At 34.4% G+C, this 18,636-nt stretch overlaps 1 protein-coding gene across 1 annotated transcript in view; it reads right to left on the bottom strand.

The window, feature by feature from the left end:
* Nucleotides 1-18,636, bottom strand: part of LOC150095219 (ATPase family AAA domain-containing protein 2-like) — a 538,448-nt gene that overhangs the window by 386,067 nt on the left and 133,745 nt on the right. The window contains exon 7 of the mRNA XM_090410622.1: nt 335-439. Within this exon, the coding sequence (XP_090266748.1) occupies nt 335-439 (105 nt within the window). The remainder of the gene's footprint in view (nt 1-334; nt 440-18,636) is intronic.

Genomic DNA, 18,636 nt, shown 5'->3' with positions numbered 1-18,636 from the left:
TGGGCAGATATCTTATGTTGAAATCAATTCCAGATGTTCTAACCAATAAGCAGAATGTAATATATTTGTTGACAAATATATTACACAGACTGCAAATCATCCAATCATTCATTTCTGATTTAAACTGACCTGAAAAGAAAATATCTTAAAATATGGAATTAAACTGGGCAGATATCTTATGTTGAAATCAATTCCAGATGCATTCTAACCAATAAGCAGAACACAAAAAAATCTTGATAGCTGATGAGAGGTAGTCAATTAAACAGGTGGAAAACAATGAATTAAATATGCAACATATCAATCACTATTTGTGCAAAAGTTTAACTGCTCTGACCTGTTTCTGGCTCGTGCCATGCATTTAGCTTTCCTTACTTCAAACCTACGTTCTTCATCACTAGAGCTGCTTGTAGAAGAGCTATTATGTGTTGCATGTCGTTTTCTGCTCAAAGAAGAAAAAAAAAAAAAAAGGAAAGGGAAAAAAATGAATTAAATTTACAATACTAATAATCAACACAATTTTATATTTTACAATCACAAAAATAAAAAATAATGCTGAAGTTTATCTTAATTTTGAAGATTAAGTAATACATTTACAAAACTCAATTGAACTTTATAATATGAAAGGTACTTAAATTAAACCTTAATCCAGAACAGATCCTCGCATCTTTCACTTAACATTTAGGTTTTCAGTGACATCATGATTACTTCTTGATACATATGCTTCAAAGGATAAACAGGACACCATGATTATACTTCATGAGTAAGTTTACATTGTGTGTGGGAGGGAAGAAAACCATGATGGGGGGGGGGGGGGGGGAATCTGAGGAAGACCAAGATCTAGCTGATTTGATTTGACAGTTACGTGCCTTAGAAAACTAAAATATAACATTTGATAATATTAGGGACCTTACACGTAACAGATTAACTTCCTGTCTCCCCCCACCCACACACATTAATCTGTCATTTGTAAGGCACCAATATTATCATATGCTATATTTCAGTTGTCTAAGGCAACTAACTGTCAAACCAACTATATCTGGTTATCCTCCACATTCTGGTTAAGTGATCATACCACATTAGATTACTTTTGCTCACACATTCCTGAATGCTAATGTCAAATTCCTTCCCAATATATTTAATTTGTCAAATATGCATACAGTCCCTAATTTTTCCCAGAATTGCCATATTTGTGGCAGTTTAACCGGTGTTTCGCGAACTGGTTACAAGTGTTCTGCGGTTGAAAGATGTTGCATTACACTTTGCTACGAAGCACGCCAATCTTGTTTCAAAAACTAAAGATTATTATTTCAAGAGATTGTTGGACATACAAGTTAAACAAGTAAAATATTTTGATAAGACTTAAAATTTCCGATAAGGCACAACTTGCATCATATAAGGTAGCTGAATTAACTGCTGTAAAATTAAAACCACATACTATATCAGTCTCTCTCATTTTACCACCATGTTGTGAAATAGTAAACATTTATGTTTGGCGATGAATCAAAACAGGAAATTACGAAAATTCCTCATTCTGACAATACAATAAAAAATAAAATCAAAGATATGGCAGATGATATTGAGAAAAGAGTTACCAATAAACTTTCCAAACAACATTTTGCTTTACAAATTGACGAGTATGCTGACATTAGTAGTAAAGCTCATATACTAGGATTCGTTCATTTCATTAATGAAAACGAAATGTGAATCAATTTCTATGCTGCAGAGAACTTACCGAACATGCTACAGGACAAGATATTTTTGACTCCATTACGTCATATTTAGAAAATTTTAAAATTTCATGGGAGCTGTGTATAGGAATTTGTATGGAAGGTGCTCTATCAATGACAGGCCCTATTAAAGGATTTGTTACCCTTGCAAAGAAAATAAAGCCAAATATTATTTAAATATAAAGAGCCAACAGGCTTCATTTCGGCAAAATGAAGCCTGTTGGCTCTTTATATTTAAATAACTTAATGGGTGCACCTTTTGGACAACTCGTATAGCAGAGTATATAAGTTCTTTTCGCTATACCCTTCGGTATTAATTTGGTCTAGCTACTCACTGATGAAGCCTCAAAAAAGGCTGAAACCGGTCTGGGTAGTGACCTCCCTACCATAATGTAATAACAGCATACATTTCCTAGGAAATGTGTTTTTACATTATGGAAAATACCAAGAATATCGATCAGAACTTTACCCACCTTTGCAACGAGTTGCCTGTGTTTGTACTATGTTCTAGGACTACTTGCATTAACTCACGCTAGTATTCGCCGATACTTTTATAGTTTTTATACTATATTCGGCATGAAACTCTCTGATTCCAATCTTTGAGTTTCATATTCAGTTTTAAAACAATGTGGGATCTAATATCCCCTTAAGCCAAATATTATATCTACGCACTGCTTTTTTTTTTTTGCACAGAGAATCCCTAGTTTCAAAAATATTACTGGCAATATTAGAACCTGTACTAGACCAAGTTGTAAATATGGTAAATTACATCAAGTCAAGACCTTTAAAAGCACACATTTTTAAAAATTTTGCATATCTATAGAAGCCAAGTATGAATCTTTGCTTTTGCACACTGAAATAAGATGGTTATCCATGAGTAAAGTGCTATTCCGAATTTTAGAACTTAAGAATGAATTAGTCCGCGCGGTTAGCCTAGTGGCTATGCGCTTCGCAACCATATGCCTGAGGAAGGAGTGTCCTAGGTTTGATTCCCGTCGGTGACGTGAGGAGCTGAAGGATCTTCCTCAGCCATAGCCAAGTTAGCCAGTCTTGGGCGTGGACAGCAGGGTTTATTCCCCAGTTTATTCTGGGGTTTTTCATCCTGCAAAGCAGGCAAACTGGCCTTGAGAACTCAACACTACAGGCCATAGGATACACCTTAGTAGCCCATAATGCAAGGCACATATCCTTACGGACATGTATAATACTATGCATTATGGGAAGGGCCACTACCCAAAATGGCTTTGACCTTTAAGAAGAGATACCAAGGTTGAAATAATGCAGAAATCATATATTTCCTACATAATCAGTCAAAAGGTGTCACACCTTATTACTAAAATACTCTGACCATTGAAGAGACCTCAATAAAGGTCAAAACTAGTCTGGGTTGTGGCCCTTCCCTTAATGAATAACATTAGACATATCTGCAAGGTGATGTGTTTTGCATTATGGGAGATACTGAGATAGGAGTGTTGGTAGCTTGCTCCACCTTTGCAAGGAGTGCCCTGGTGTTGTACCACCTTACCCTAGTCCTGAAGATACTTTCAGGCGCAAACTTTGTTTGCTCACACTTGGATAAAGGATTAAACTAAATTTATTATAAAATACTCTGAATTAGATAGGTGTTGAAAGTTTTTCATTTGGTTATACTATAAATTAAAGATGCCCTGGATCTTTAATTTATAGGATATAAGTCTTGCATTATGGGATACTAAAGTAATTGATATGAAGTCATTAGCCTCTATATACAAGTAGCCCAGTCATGAAGTTACTTCACACGTAAAGTTTGTTTGCTTGGATAAAGGATGAAACCAAGAATATAGTTTCATGTCATCTTTAATTTGTAATATAACCAACTGAAAAAACTCTTTCTACATCTATCTCTAATCCAGAGTATTTTAGTAATAGGGTGTGACACCTTTTGGCTACTTCTATATGGGAAATATATGACTTCTACATTACTTCAACCTTGGTATCTCTTCTGGGTCTGGCCCTGATGGGACTTCAATAAGGGTAGAAACCAGTCTGGGTATTGGCCTCTTCCATAACACATAGCATTATACATGCCTATAAAGATATGTGCCCCCCCCCCCCTTGAGCGTATATATCAAAAAATTGCTGATGGTATTTTTATAAACTACAAAAGACTTGAATATTAATATATACTGTTGGTTCAAAATGCATATATATCGTTACATAGCACACATGCACACAACAGGATATTAGTGCTTTAGGATAGATGGGTGCATGTTTATCAACATGTATCACACTGTTCGTTCATTTTTTTATACAAAGACTGGAAAACATTGCTAGTAGCTGTAATACACTGCATTGGATTTGAAAGTTCTACAGTATTAAACTGTTTTTAACATGAATTCATAGTATTTTTTAATTTTAAGAACTATTAACTAAGGACTACGGTGGGGTAGCAATGCTACTTTACTAGCGAATTATTATAGAGCAAGGTGGTGTCTCATTGCCTTTTTTGTGCAGTAGCATTCTGTGTCTGTAGATATGTCTTCATGGTGCTGGTTTGCCTGTTTTGAGGACAAAACACCTGAGTTTCCAGTAGAAAAACTTCCACTCCTGATTGAGACTGGCTAACTCACATTTGATTAAATATCCCTGATAAAAGTCCTTGCATCATAAACATGATTCGAACCCAGGTCTTTCCAGCCATAGGACTCTATCGAATAACTGAACTACAGAGGCTGCACAAATCAATGGGAAGCATGAAAATAAAAATCAAGCCTCAAATTCATCCTCCAGTAAGAATGACCTTCAAAAAAACCTGTAAAACTGTAACATTCACTAAAATTTGCAAACATTACACTAAGCCATTCAAATGACTAACATGAAAACAAACATTTAAAAAGAAAAATTATAGCGAAGAAAATATTAAATTTGGTTTTTCATCTCTTTGAGATGAGGATTTTCCTCATCCAGATAGTATCATTTGCAGAAAAGTGCTCATCAGTTGTAGTTTGAAATCTCCTTGCTTTTTTCATCATTTAGAAACAAAACACTCAAATTATGCACCAAAAGCCAATGATTTTTTTATGTCGAAATTACAAGAACTCAAAACATTTAATATTGATTTGCATACATCAATTTAGAAATTAAAATAGTGAAGAAGCCCTTCAAGCATTATAGTAAAATAGTAAAAGCTGGGAAAGACCGTTGTTGGATCGTACATCCTGGCTCTGCATCCACCATCTTATTAGAACGTAGTTCTTATTTAAATTATCTGTTTTTTATTGTCTTAATTAATTGTTGGTTGATTACTAATCGAAATATAGAGGAATTTATATTATCCTGCACCACCCTATATTCAGATTAGTCTATGTAATATAGTGGAATCAATCATCAACTAACTTTAGCAATCTCACTTTTCTACAGGCCAAGTTTAAAATTAATATTTAAGGCTTCCGCAAGGTCCGATAAACTTTATGAGCGGTGCAATGAAGAAAAATCAGGCAAACAACAAATTGAATCCAATAAAATAAACATTTAATACAGGGTTATAGAACATGTACATTTAAGTAAAACTTTAAAAACAAGATAATGTAAATCAGCTTAGTCCAAATACTCATAACAAACATAAAACATTAGGCATCGCACATTCAGCTGTCAATACTATATTCATCTGAATAATTGAAGATGGTTCACACAGTTCAATGTTACAGAATCTCACAGTAATTATTCTTAAAGTAGAATTCTCTAATTCTCTCTTAGTCAACTAACACTTAATTTAATTATGGGGCAGTTATCACTTCAAGGGGGAAACACTTTAAAGCTCCATACTTCGGCTATTATTAGTAGAACGCCACAGTTAATGTTAAGATACTTCAGGCAGAGTAACTCTTATATCTTCACGCTGAAATATAAAAAAAAAATGGACTGCTCTTACCGGGTTACATCCTTTGCACATCGGATTCACTATAGGCACACTTAAAACTGTAGTTAACTATCACTCTGAAGCAACACTATTCAAAAGAAATCTTCACTATAATAACTGAAATGTTAAACATAGAGCATCATAAGTCATGATGCACTCATATTAGGTAATCTACTTATTCCTTATTTATTACTATGTTAAATTCAGCCTTGCAGTGTTCTTCTTCAAAACAACTAGAATTCGTCGTAATTTTAGAATTCCGTAGAAATATTCCGAATTGCCTATTAATTTCCCAGTCCTTTCATAATCTATTTACAGCATTTCCAAATCCACATTACTGCCACTCCTTACTTCACTCCTTGCTGTCCATAAGCTTTCTCCTCTGTTTACCTTCGTTCTCCAATTAAATACGTTCATTCTTCCCACAAAAATCTAGTCCTAGCTAGTTCAGCTTATATCAACTTCTTCTCCCTTCGAATACCGTAGCTCACACTCCACACACACACTATCTAAAATTAACTCTGTTTCCTTGACAACAGCCAATTAAATCCAATCAGAAGAATTACATAAAATTACTTTCTCTTTCAGTAATGATAAATAAAAAAAATTATCATAGTTCACATAGGGTACATTAAACTTACATATATACATTCTCTTTCAGAAATACAAATAAAGAAATAATCCATAGTTCATATAAATCACATTCAATCATAATAAACACAAATTCTATAACATACATGCACAGCTTCTTATAATATTATTATATAATAAAGTAAATTAAAAGAATAATATTTTTTATACAGAGCCTTTTTATTACTATTACATTACTTAAGATTATATTATTAAATAATAATAAACAAAATTCAAGGCAATTATATGAATAACACACTATAAGGAAGAGACAAACAATAAATAATATTTACAAGTCTTGCCTTTGACATGGAGGATTATGTTGGATTCTGAAAGATTTTTCCATGCACAAATGCTATCTATAAACAATGGTAACAATTTGACAAATGGATATGATACCTTTTCCATACAAAATATGTGATATGTCGGACAATGTTGGATCCATTATTATAGAAAGGATAAAAAAAAGTAGAAGATCAAAATATTTGTAATCTAGACATTTTAAATGTATATTTGCACATTATGTGAGAAAAGGCAAAGTGGAGACAATTATGCTGTTTTCTCAACCTTTAACAAATTGTACAACTGGTGATGAGGACATTTTTAATTTAATTAACTCATTTTGAAGTAAAATAAATCGATTGGTCTTTTTGTTGAAGAGTTGAAACAAAACAGATGAAACAAAATCAATGACCGGAAAATTTGTAGGTCTTACTACTCCCATCAAACATATTGCAGCATTTATAGATACACTCTTGTGCTGAGACAAATATCCCAACTTAGAAGTACTTGACGATTCTGTCAAAATAGTCAACCTAACTGGCCTTTATCCTTTTTTGTTTAGTACATCCACTATCTTTCACACCACCAGCTCTCCCAGCAGTAAGATGTTATTAAAACCTTAGCAATGGAGCTGCTTAGACCATGCTAGCCTCCTGTTGATTGTGAAGGGAGAAATGGCTTTCTCCCTTCACAATCAACAGAGTTCTCTTCTACCCACCCTCCAAAACCTAACAACATTTTAAAATTGAACGTTTCGGTGTGGTCTGAAGCTACTTTGCAGACAGTGTAATATCTTTTTTTTTTCTTTTTTTCATATCCCAAACACAAAAACTTACAAGTCCTATAGCAGATCAGTGCTGTATGTGTGGGTTGTGGGCAAGAGGATAAGAAAAAAAGGATGAAACTGTTTTTAAATTTTTTTTGAAGGTCATTCTTACTGGAGGATGAATTTCAGGCTTGATTTTTATTTTCATGCTTCCCATTGATTTGTTCAGCCTCTGTAGTTCAGTTATTCGATAGAGCCCTATGGCCAGAAAGACCTGGGTTCAAATCATGTTTATGATGCAAGGACTTTTATCATGGATATTCAATCAAATGTGAGTTAGCCAGTCTCAATCGGGAGTAGAGGGTTTTTCTACTGGAAACTCAGGTGTTTCCAGTAAAAAAACTCATCTCTGAGCAATCTTAGAGATGATTGCTCAGAGATGAGTTTTTTTACTGGAAACACCTTTTTTTACTGGAAACAGGGAATACACTCAACCATGCAATCTCTAAGATTGCATGGTTGAGTGTATTTGGAATTTACATTTTAGCAGCTGTAAAAGTGTGAAGTAGTGTCTTGTGTGAAAAAGTACACCAAGTTTTTTCTTAGCAGATGCAGAAGTATAGATGAAATATGTTTGTGACAGGAAAGGCCAGGGGTATAGATCAATCCAAGGGAAATCTGATCATGTTTTAACATCTGCATATTATTGAAGTAAGGGAGAGGGATGAATGAAGAGCCAAGTGGTTAGCATATCTGCTCTCCAGCCAAAAGGATGTGGGTTCAAATCCTGCACGAGCATGGATGTTTGTGATTGTCTGTGAAAATCGAGTGGTGGTGGTGGGCAATAGATAGATTAGTATAGATGATGATAGTTGTGGTTGGTGGAGACAGAGTTGTAGAGTAGGTCCCCTCCCTTGATGAGTCTTTGGACTCCTTGGAGGTGTCCTGTAATAATAATAATAATACTTGGACATTACAAGGGTTGTCAAATGGAAAGGAGGAATGGAGTGTTCTGTCATTGGCAAAGCTATGGATAGGATTGGAAGTGTATGAGAGCAGGTCATTTATATACAAAAGGAAGAGAGTGGGTGAAAGAATGAAACCCTTGGGTACTCCTGCATTGATGAGGAAACCTGAGGAGATAAACCATCTACCATGACATGTAGCAATCTAGAAGATCAGCTGTATATCACGAGTGGTGGTAATCTGTACTTTTGGTTACTGATTAGTTGGTAGGTCTTCAGGTGATCAAGAGTTAGATATTGATGACCTTCTCCATAATTTTAGGGAGAACAAAAGTGTGAACATTTGGATGATAGTTTATCGGTTGACTTTTATCACCTTTCTTTGGGATGGGCTGAATGTCGGTCTGTTTCCCTTTTGTAGAGTAAATCTAGTTGAATAGGATAAATTGTAAAGGTGATGCAGGATAGGTGTGTTAATTTCTGAGGGAAAGTTTTACCACAATAAGTGCCTTGTTTTTGTTCAGGTTATTAAGGATTCTTTGGATTTCTTTCTGGTGGAAGATCATGAGTGATGGAGGGAGAATTTCTTGTTGGAGTGGAGGGGGAACTCTGCGTAGGTCATCTCATCAATAGAGGAATTCTAAGAGAAGAGTGATGCTAGTAAGGTGCCCTTGTCTTTTTGAGGTGACTACAGTACACCATCTGGATGTGAGAGTGGTGGAAACCTTGGTGGGCAAAAGTTTTGCTCAGTGGCTTTTGCAAGGCACCATAAGGAGTGATTGCCATTTGGACAGGAGGCAAGTTTGCAGCATTTGGTGCTTTCAAAGTCTGATTTAGATTTTGGTGATGGTTCTTTTAAAGCTGTTGTGAGCTGCAGTATAAACAGAGTGAGCAGCTGGAGTTTTGGTCTTGAGCCATTCATGGTAAGCAGAGGTTTTTTTCTTTTACAGCATTGGCACACTTTTTGAGAACCAAGGGCAGTTGAAAATTTGGAGTGTGGAATAAAGGATGAAAAGCCTTCATTCTTGTGAGGATTATTTCTGTAAGTTATGAACAGGCATTTTGATAACGAGAACTGAAACAATATTTGGACCTTGGGAAGGAGGAATAGAAGTCAAGGAGATCATCCCATTTGGTACCCTTGTAGTGCCAAAGGACATGAAACTGAGAACCGGTGGGTGAAGATTGTTTTGTGACAAAAGAGACTTGTATGAGGTTGTGATGTGAGTTACCAAGAGGAGAACTGATATTCATAGTATACTTGAAAGAGGAGTTTGTTAAGAAGAGATCAGGTGTATTGTTGCATTTTATAATTAGAAATCATCACTAAAACACCTGAGCAAGAGAGAGATCCATCTGCTTTTAATTCAAGAGTAAAGCATAACTTTGGATCTATGCCATTGTGATCAACATATCCATTTTTTTAGCTTGATGGATGCTTCTACTATGACATATTGTTTGAAATGTATTGTTGGATTGCTAATTGACACTGAACAAATATTGAGAAGTTTAATGATAAATTTTCTTTGTGTTTACATATTTGTTTTGAGATTAAAAATGTGCTTTTGGGACTGTATTCAAATAATCTTGCTGTATTATTGGAAATAGATCCTGAAGCTAAGATTATTGTATTGTCTCCAGACAGGAGAATAGAGATCTGATATGTAGCTCCCAAAATCAGAACTTCAGTTGGATTGATGAAATCTTATGAATTTTTTATTTGTGAATTTATTTTACCTATGTTTGGTTAAACAAATAACAGACATTGATTATACAAAGAGCATTTACTTCGATATCTATTTAAACTAGATTTATATAAGCCAAGTTATTATGCCCCCAGAAGCCACTGGTGTTGCTGGATGGTCAAAGATTGTGGAGAACCAATTGTAGTTTCTAATCTAATATTCAATACCTGCCATCTTGTAGTGCACCCCAATAGTAGGCAGGGCTGAGAGTTTGAGACTTTCTGACCGAATTGTATTCTCTATCAGCATAAATTGCACACAATTATTTGAAAGTTGTCTACTATCTGTCAGAATCCCAGTATAAAATCTCTCATGATAAAGTGACTTTGTAACTTATCATGTTTGGTTTTTTTTTTTTTTTTTTTTTTTAATAGGAGAATGTAATCATTCTCCTATTAAATAATCCTTTATGTAAAATTATTGTATTGAGCCTTTGTTAAATTAATGTGGTGCATGGCGTCAAGTAAAGCTACTAAATAATATTAAGTCAGTAAGTTAATGCTAAGATTAGTCAGAAAATTCTGAGAATTGCCATGGATGGAAATTTTCAGAGACCCACGAAGAATAATGTCATCATGTCCAGAGGTCAAAACATGACCATAGTTACCATGGACAAAGAATTCCAAGGATACAGGAGGAATGATGTCAGCATGTCCTAAAGTAAATATGTGACCAGTTTCAAGAGATATGTGCATGCATGCAACGGAGATTCAGATCTATATAAGGCAGGTCATCCAAGAAGAAATTTGTCTAAGAATTTTTTGGGCCTTCTCTTACCTAAGTCCAGTAATGCCAAGTTCACAGTCGGAAGTTAAAAGAGAAGAGTCATAAGCTCCGAGTTGTCTACCTGGACCACCGCCACGTGAGAAATGTGTCAAGTTGCCATGGAAGGAAGGAACTGTACATCGCTGCTATGTTAAGGATCCAATGAGGAAAGGCACAGCTGACTACTTGAACAAGGAAGAAATTTTGGCGAGAAAAACAAGAACATGTCAGTAAGCGGAAAGAAAGATAAAAAGAAGACTTTCGTGTGTACAAGAGTTTGATGAGAGACTGTCTGCTGAACAAATATTGTAAATAGTTGAAGTACTGAACAAGAGTATATGTCTATGTTTGTGAAATATTGTATGTTAAAGGTGAATTAGGCTTAACCAAGGTATGTCCTATATTCAAGCAATGTCATGCTAGATTGTAAATTAGAGTAGGACTAAGTTTGGAGTAGAAAGAATTGAGAGTAGCCAGAATACTGAAATGCCTTTGCATATATACTATCACTCTGTAAATAATTCCTTTTGACTTGATTAAATGGTTTGTAATCAACATACTGGACTAATTTCTGTTAATGCACTATCCTAAAAATATTCGAACCTGCATAAGATAGAAGTTAATATGATTTACAATTTAAGCCACGACTAGTTTAAAGTAAGAATAATATAAGCAGGGAATATAAATGATATCTGCTTTGTCTTTGATTTAGGATCTTATACTCTCACACTCAACATATAGTCTAACTGGCATAGTAGTTAAAAAATAAATTTGTTAGCACAAGAGATAAGAGAAATAAATATATGGTGGCAGTTCATAGCTTTAGGCAGTCGACCATTAATGATAGTTAAGTAAAAGAAGATATAAAGGTAAAACAGGGTAGTGGAAGTACGTAGTATAACAAAAGGCACAGCCGACACAAATAAAGAACGTGTATAACCACAAGCAGAATTTTACACCAGTACTGTCAAGATCTTATATTTCAGCCTTATAAGGCACTTCTAACTATATCAACTGACTGAGATCTTCATAATTTTCTGGGACTTTATCCTGCCTTCTTCTTTTCACCAAATCCTGTTTGCTAACCTTTCCTTTCTAAGTCCATTCTGCTTAAATGACCATAACACTGAGATTATGTACCAAGTTTTTTTGCTTATCAAGTAAATTATAATTGACAAGAAATTATATTCTTGTATTAATCCTATACCCAACCATAAGAAAACAAAGTCTGCACATGAAATATCATAATGATCAGGCCATTTGTATACAAAGATTGTTGACGTTGCATCAACTGCCTTAGCATCCCATAATCTAAAGCACAATTCTTTACAAATGTGTATATTATATGTATTATGGGAAGTGTCATCACTACCCAGCTCAGTTTCAACTTTTATTGAGGTCTCTTCAGTAGGAGTTATAACAAGGAAGATACTACAGTTAAATCAACAACCTCTATATACAAGTAGACTAGTCATGAAGTTCAAGTGCAAACTTTATTTGCTTAAACTAATATATAGGATAAAAACAAGAATATAATTTCTTGTCTGTCATAATTTACTTGTAAACCTTTCATGTTTTCAAGTTGTAGAAAGATGTGAAAAATCTTTCTACAATTATCTCTGAACCAGAGTATTTTAATAATATGATAGACCATTTTACTGCTTGTGTATTTTACTGAGGAGTCTCAATAAAGCTTGAAACCAGTCTGAATAGTGATCCATCACATACTGCATAGCAATGCACACATCCAAAAGGAAATGTACTTTGCATTATGAGATACTAAGGCTAATGGATGTGAAGTCAATAGCCTCCATATATAAGTAGCCCAGTTGTAAACATGCTTTCTGTGCAAACTTGATCTGCTCACACTTAGGTATGGGATTAAAACAAGAATATAATTTTTTGTCAATTATAATTCATTTGATGAGACTGTTAAGATTTGTGACCATAAGTAGAACTATTGTCATGATCCCCCCTCCCCCAATATCTTAATTTTTAATATAATTCTGCCACGAGTGACATCTGTTCACCCCCCCCCCATAATTTTTCAAAGAACTCTCAAGTTTATTGTCTAGTCTTGGTTTAATTATTTTTATTTCTTACCCATCTGAGAAGTTAAAACTAATTTGAACATAGACTGGTACCAGCTACTTTAATGTTTTCATTAACTTCCATCTTATTCTATATCAATTTATTCAGCAGACTTCTTCCCATATCAGCATTGCTAATTCTGTTATCTATTTTGATATTTAATTTGCCATCTTCACCAAAAACTATGACTCAATAACTGAAAGGTTTTACTTGTCTACAGGTTCCCCATTCAGGATACAGATGTTTTCAATGTTCCTGTCGATTTTCATGGTGTGTCTTTTTACTGCTGATTTTCATACCAAATTTGCTACAGCAGTCATTCAATTTAGTTAAGACACTAGCAGATTTGTACTAGATTTATTTAAGAGTATAACATTATCTGCAAGGAAAGAGTTAGGATTAACATCTTGAATTCTGATATCACCTAATGCCACATTTTCATACCATGATCAATACATACAATGACCAACAGTGAAGTAGTGTGTATCCTTGAGCCATCAGATTTTGCATGAACCCACCTTCCTATACATCCTTCAATTCTAAGTGCTGACTTACATTTCAAATACAGACTCTGTACTAAATGCTATCCCATTCCATTTACACCGTATAATTGTATCATTATTAACAGCATTTCTCTTGGCACCTTGTCACATGCATTTCCCAGATCTATATAACTTAAATACAGATCCATGTTATATTCACATGATTTCTCAACTATTTGTCCTAAAGTGGAGATCTGATTCTGATCTCTGTTTGGTCTGAACTCAGACTGTTCTCCATGTTTCTCATTCATCTTACCTTTGGAATACTCAAAAGGGATATCCCTCTGTAATTCTCATATTCAGTTTCATTTATAGATGGATACTATGAGAGTGCTGCTCCATCATTCAGAATTCGACTTTCTTACCAGTCCTTATAAATTATGAAGTACAGCTGCTCTGGTAGTGTGGATGACATAAGTAATACAAGTGTAGCAAAATTTGGAACAGCACATGTGGTGAATGACAAAGTAATAAGAGAAAGATGCACCAGACAGTATAAAAAGGCATAATGACAAAGATACTAGTATGAAAGACAGGAACACAACTGAAGCCATTAGAAAAGAATTGGGTTTGTTTACTCAGGATTTAGAACTGAAGCAACTAGGGCTACGAGGCCAGTGTATTATGTATGTCAATTGCATGAATTCTTTTGGCCAGTTTGCCTGTTTTGCAGGATGAAAAACCCTTCCAACCTCCATATGAGACCAGTTAACTCACCTGCAACTGAAAAGCTCTCATAAAGGTTCTATGCATCCTAGATGTGATTTGAACCAAGGTCTTTCCAAATGAAGGCATCACTGAGAAACAAACTGAAGTGTGTGTGTGCAGAGTGAGATGGTGCATTTAGAGAAGTGACTGTTGCAAGTTAAAGTCAGGGAGAATCAAAGATGAATGATGGAAAGCAACATAGTGCTGTGTGTGTGGAGTCTCTGCGGTGAAAGATGTGAAAATGGAGCAGGTGTCTAAAAGTTGCTCTGAGAACAGCAACAATATTAAGAGTGACTGAGGCTGTGGAGAGGAGACAAAATGCAGAGGAGTTGACTGTGCTGGCTGGAACAAATGATTTGCGAGGAAGTGTGAATGAGCGTTGGTAGAGTGAAGCAGAAAAGTGTGAGAGGAAGAATTGTTTGTTTGTTGCCAAGATATAATAGTAGAGAACTGAGGAGAAGAGCAATCATCATGAATGGTATGATAGCTAGAAGAATATGCAGGAAGACAGGACTTGAGCATGTGGATGTATGGAATAAATTTTAAGGTAGGAGAAAGAGAGAGAGAGAGAGAGAGATGTATGCGGCTGGGTAGATTAATAAGAGGATGATAGTGTTATCTAGTCAGGGAAACAAAACCTAGATGGTTAGACTGAGTGCAAGATAAATGAGAAGGAAAGGCAAGATAATGGGAGCAACAGTCAAAAGGTTCTCAAATGAAGTGAGGAACTGTGGGAAGAGCAGAGGCAAGCTACAATGCTTATATTCCAATACAAACAGCATTAGAAAAAAAAGGGTGCAAAGTTTGTCGCCTTGATACAGTCATCCAGTCCAGAAATCATCAGTGACAGTGAGACGTGGTTAATGGAGGATGATGTACTCATGGATAAATATGCTTTAACCATCATATAATGGTTAAAGCAATGTCCTCTCCATGTGTAAGAAAGCTGTAGTGATAATGGCTTCAAAGCCATTATCACTACAGCTTAGATTTTAGATAATTATTGGCATACTGCTTGAGGCCAGGAAATGTAGAGGGAGATGATTCCAAAATGTTTACATAGATGTCTCAGTGAGTGACAATAATGGATGACCAAATAGGGAAGCAGGAAATATCATGTGTGAGTAAGGTATTCTTACCTGTTTTCAAAGTTTTTACATTTTTATTGCTGATTTTCATGCAAAAATTTCTCCCAGCAGTTATTCCATTTAGTTATATAATCCAGAAGACTTATACTGGTATTATTTAGGAGTATAACATCATTTGCATAAAGTAAAGGGTTGAGATCAATATCACCAATTTTCAGCTTTAATGCTACCTTCTTCATAATGTGATCATACAGACTGAAGAGTTGAGACTGTAATGAGGTATACGACAACTTGTCTTATACCTAATTACACACGAAACCATCAATCTCCCAGCAACCCTTCTTCAATTCTAACTCCTGACCTACAATCATATTAATATAGACTATGCTCTCTGCACAATATCCCATTTATCTCATATTACTGTATTAGCCTGAACATCTTTTCTATTGGCACCTTTTCAAGATCTACAAAAGTTAAATACAAATCCTTGTTATATTCCCATTTCTCAACTATTTCTCTAAATGTGACAACATGATCCGGACAAACCCTTAATTGTCCTGAATCTCTAGCTTGTTCTTCCACAAATTTCTCTTCCAGAAATTCTTCTGCCTTTTCACTAATAAGAAATAATAATAATTTTCAAGTTAATGGTATTGTTTAATTGTGAATAGTGAGGCCAGCTACTGAACTAACTCAACAGCAGAAGAATCCAAAATAGGTACAAACAACATAAAACTCCATCAAAGGAAAATAAGTGAAACAAGCAGGAAATTTACATAAGTACCATATAGAAGAATGGCACTGGCAGAAAGAAGACAAAAATAGTGAGATGATCTAAAATTAACAACACATATAATTAGTTTTCAACACTAAACACAAAGATAGTCTTCTTGAATGGCATAATTTTTCAAGTAGAGTGAAGTGGACAAACATCAAAATGAAGAACTGCACACACTGTGGACCACAATCTGTGCTTGTGGTCCCACAGTGTCCTACTAAGTCATTAGAGAAGGCAGCTGACAAAGAAAAAATTCGTCCCTGTTGTGGAACTAAACAGCAGAAGGAAATGAATACTAGACATAGAGAAACATTTTGAGAAAATTTGATGAAAAATATTGACGAAAAGAGCAAAGTTAATACATACATTCACACCAACATCAAGATTTGCACAAATTTGCAGACAGAAAAGAAATAAGAAAGTCGCACTGACTATGTTACTGTGGATAGTGATATCTTCATGCTAAGGACACAAGAGAATACAGGGATCTGATATAGGAAGTTATCACCATTTAGTTATGAGCAGAATAAAAAAAAAATGAATATCATATCAATAAAAAAAAATTATGTGCAAAAATTTTAAAGGACTCAAAGTCCAGCATCCTTCATAGGTGAACTGTACTCAAATATAAAATATTATTCACAAAAAAAAAAAAAAAAAAAAAAAAAAAAAAAAAAAAAAAAAAAAAACGAGTTTGAAAACAAGAACCATACCTTGAAGATTCAGTGGCAGACTGTGAAGAAAACATTACTGATTCAGCAGGAAGGCATATAATGAAGTTATCTGCAAGTAGATAAAAATCCAAACTTCATGGAGGACTCAAGAAGTTAAAGAGGCAGTCCTGGAAAAGAAGAAAGAATATCGAAAGTTGCTAGCAAGTAAGTCAGCATATATATACTGAGAGAATAAAGAGAAAAATGAAAGAAATATGTAAATGTAGCTAAACAACAGTCAAGACACTAGTAAGAAAAAAGAAGATAAATATCAGAAAGGTGGCAAAACATTCTGAAGGTAATTAAAAAAAAAAATCTAAGAATGGAAGAAAGAGCACTGTACAAAGAATCAGAGATGAAAAAGTACCATAAATAAATGAATACAAAGATATTCTGTATGCAGCCTAGAGTAATTACTTTGAAGGATTATTAAATGAAGCAAGCAGTAATATTCAAAAGGAACATAATCATTATTTTATATAAATACTTGAGTTTAAAAAAAAAAAAGGCCTTTCACAACTTGACATGGGGAAAAAATATCAGGGAAAGATGATATTCTACTAGATATTCTGAAATCTGGTGTTAATAAAATGTTATAGTAGCTACTACATTGAATATTTTAGAAGAACATGGTCATAAGGTTGAATTCCAGATGATCAGAGTGGAGACCTCATAGTATAGCTATCTAGAAAAAGATAAATAAAAGTGAAGGAAAATTTGAGAGAATTTTTCTACTGAGTATTCCAGGTAAGATTAATGCAAAACATACTTGAGAATAAACTAAGAAAGATTTTAGAAGACAAACTTCAAGAAGAACAAGAACTAGGTTTCAAACTAAATAAAGGATTTCAGGAACAAATTTTCAATCAAACAGAAATAGCTGAGAAATCATGGAAACATAAGGATCTACATTAAATTTTGTGGATGTGGAAAAGGCATGTGACAAAAAGAAAGGGAAGAATAGCTGTTTAAAACACTATTATTATAATCACATACATGAAACATTATATAGAACAAAGTATTGCCTGTACTGAAGTTGTAAGTCAGCAGTCAGAATTAATCCTCTCATGCATCATGTTCACGGTGGTGGACGGCTACTATTGGTTTACTTCACAGCTCCATGAGACATGTTTTGTAACCTCATCCACTCTAGAGGGTTTACTCTGTATAGTGGCGTTACCTAGTAACTAAGAATGCGACTTCCACAGTCGTAAATTGCTTTTAATTTGTACTGTGTATCCAAGATGGCGGACTTGATGGCGGAAATTCATGCATGAGAGGATTAAATGAGATACAGGAAGATGATTTTATGCAAAATCAGGTGCTTACACCTGATTTTCCATAAAATCATCTTCCTGTATGCACACTATCCTCCACTCCTGTTATTCATCATTTATATGAACCATCATGAAGAAAAGTGGAATTAATCTTGATATCAAAACTAGAATATTAATCTCAACTCTTTACTTTATGCAGATGAGCTTATACTCTTAAATAAATGCATTACAAGTCTTTGCAAAGTTTTTTTCTTTGCATTCAGTCATTATATATATATATATATATTTCCTGGAAAGTTTTAATTTCTAACCAAGTGAAAAAACATTCTACAACTATCTCTGATCTATAGTATTTCAATAATAAGTTGATACTACACCTTTTCCTACTTGTACACAAGAAATATATGAATTGTGCATTAATTCAACCTTGGTATCTTTTCTGAGTCTGGTGCCTACCAATGGAGCAAAGTTTGTTTGCTTATATTTAGGATAAAGGATTAAAAAGAATATAATTTCTTACCGACTTTAATATACATTTCTGATATATGTGTGTGTATATATATATATATATATCCAATTGTGTACTTAACTCTACTAATCCCAACAATTACCAATCCACTGCACACATCCAGTAAACTGGGACAGATTAGAAATCATAGAT

Source organism: Typopeltis vanoorti, chromosome 20 (assembly GCF_054136105.1).
Source record: "Typopeltis vanoorti isolate ZY-2024b chromosome 20, IOZ_Tvanoo_1.0, whole genome shotgun sequence".
Lineage (NCBI taxonomy): Eukaryota > Metazoa > Arthropoda > Arachnida > Uropygi > Thelyphonidae > Typopeltis > Typopeltis vanoorti.
This window is presented reverse-complemented; position numbering and strand designations above follow the sequence as displayed.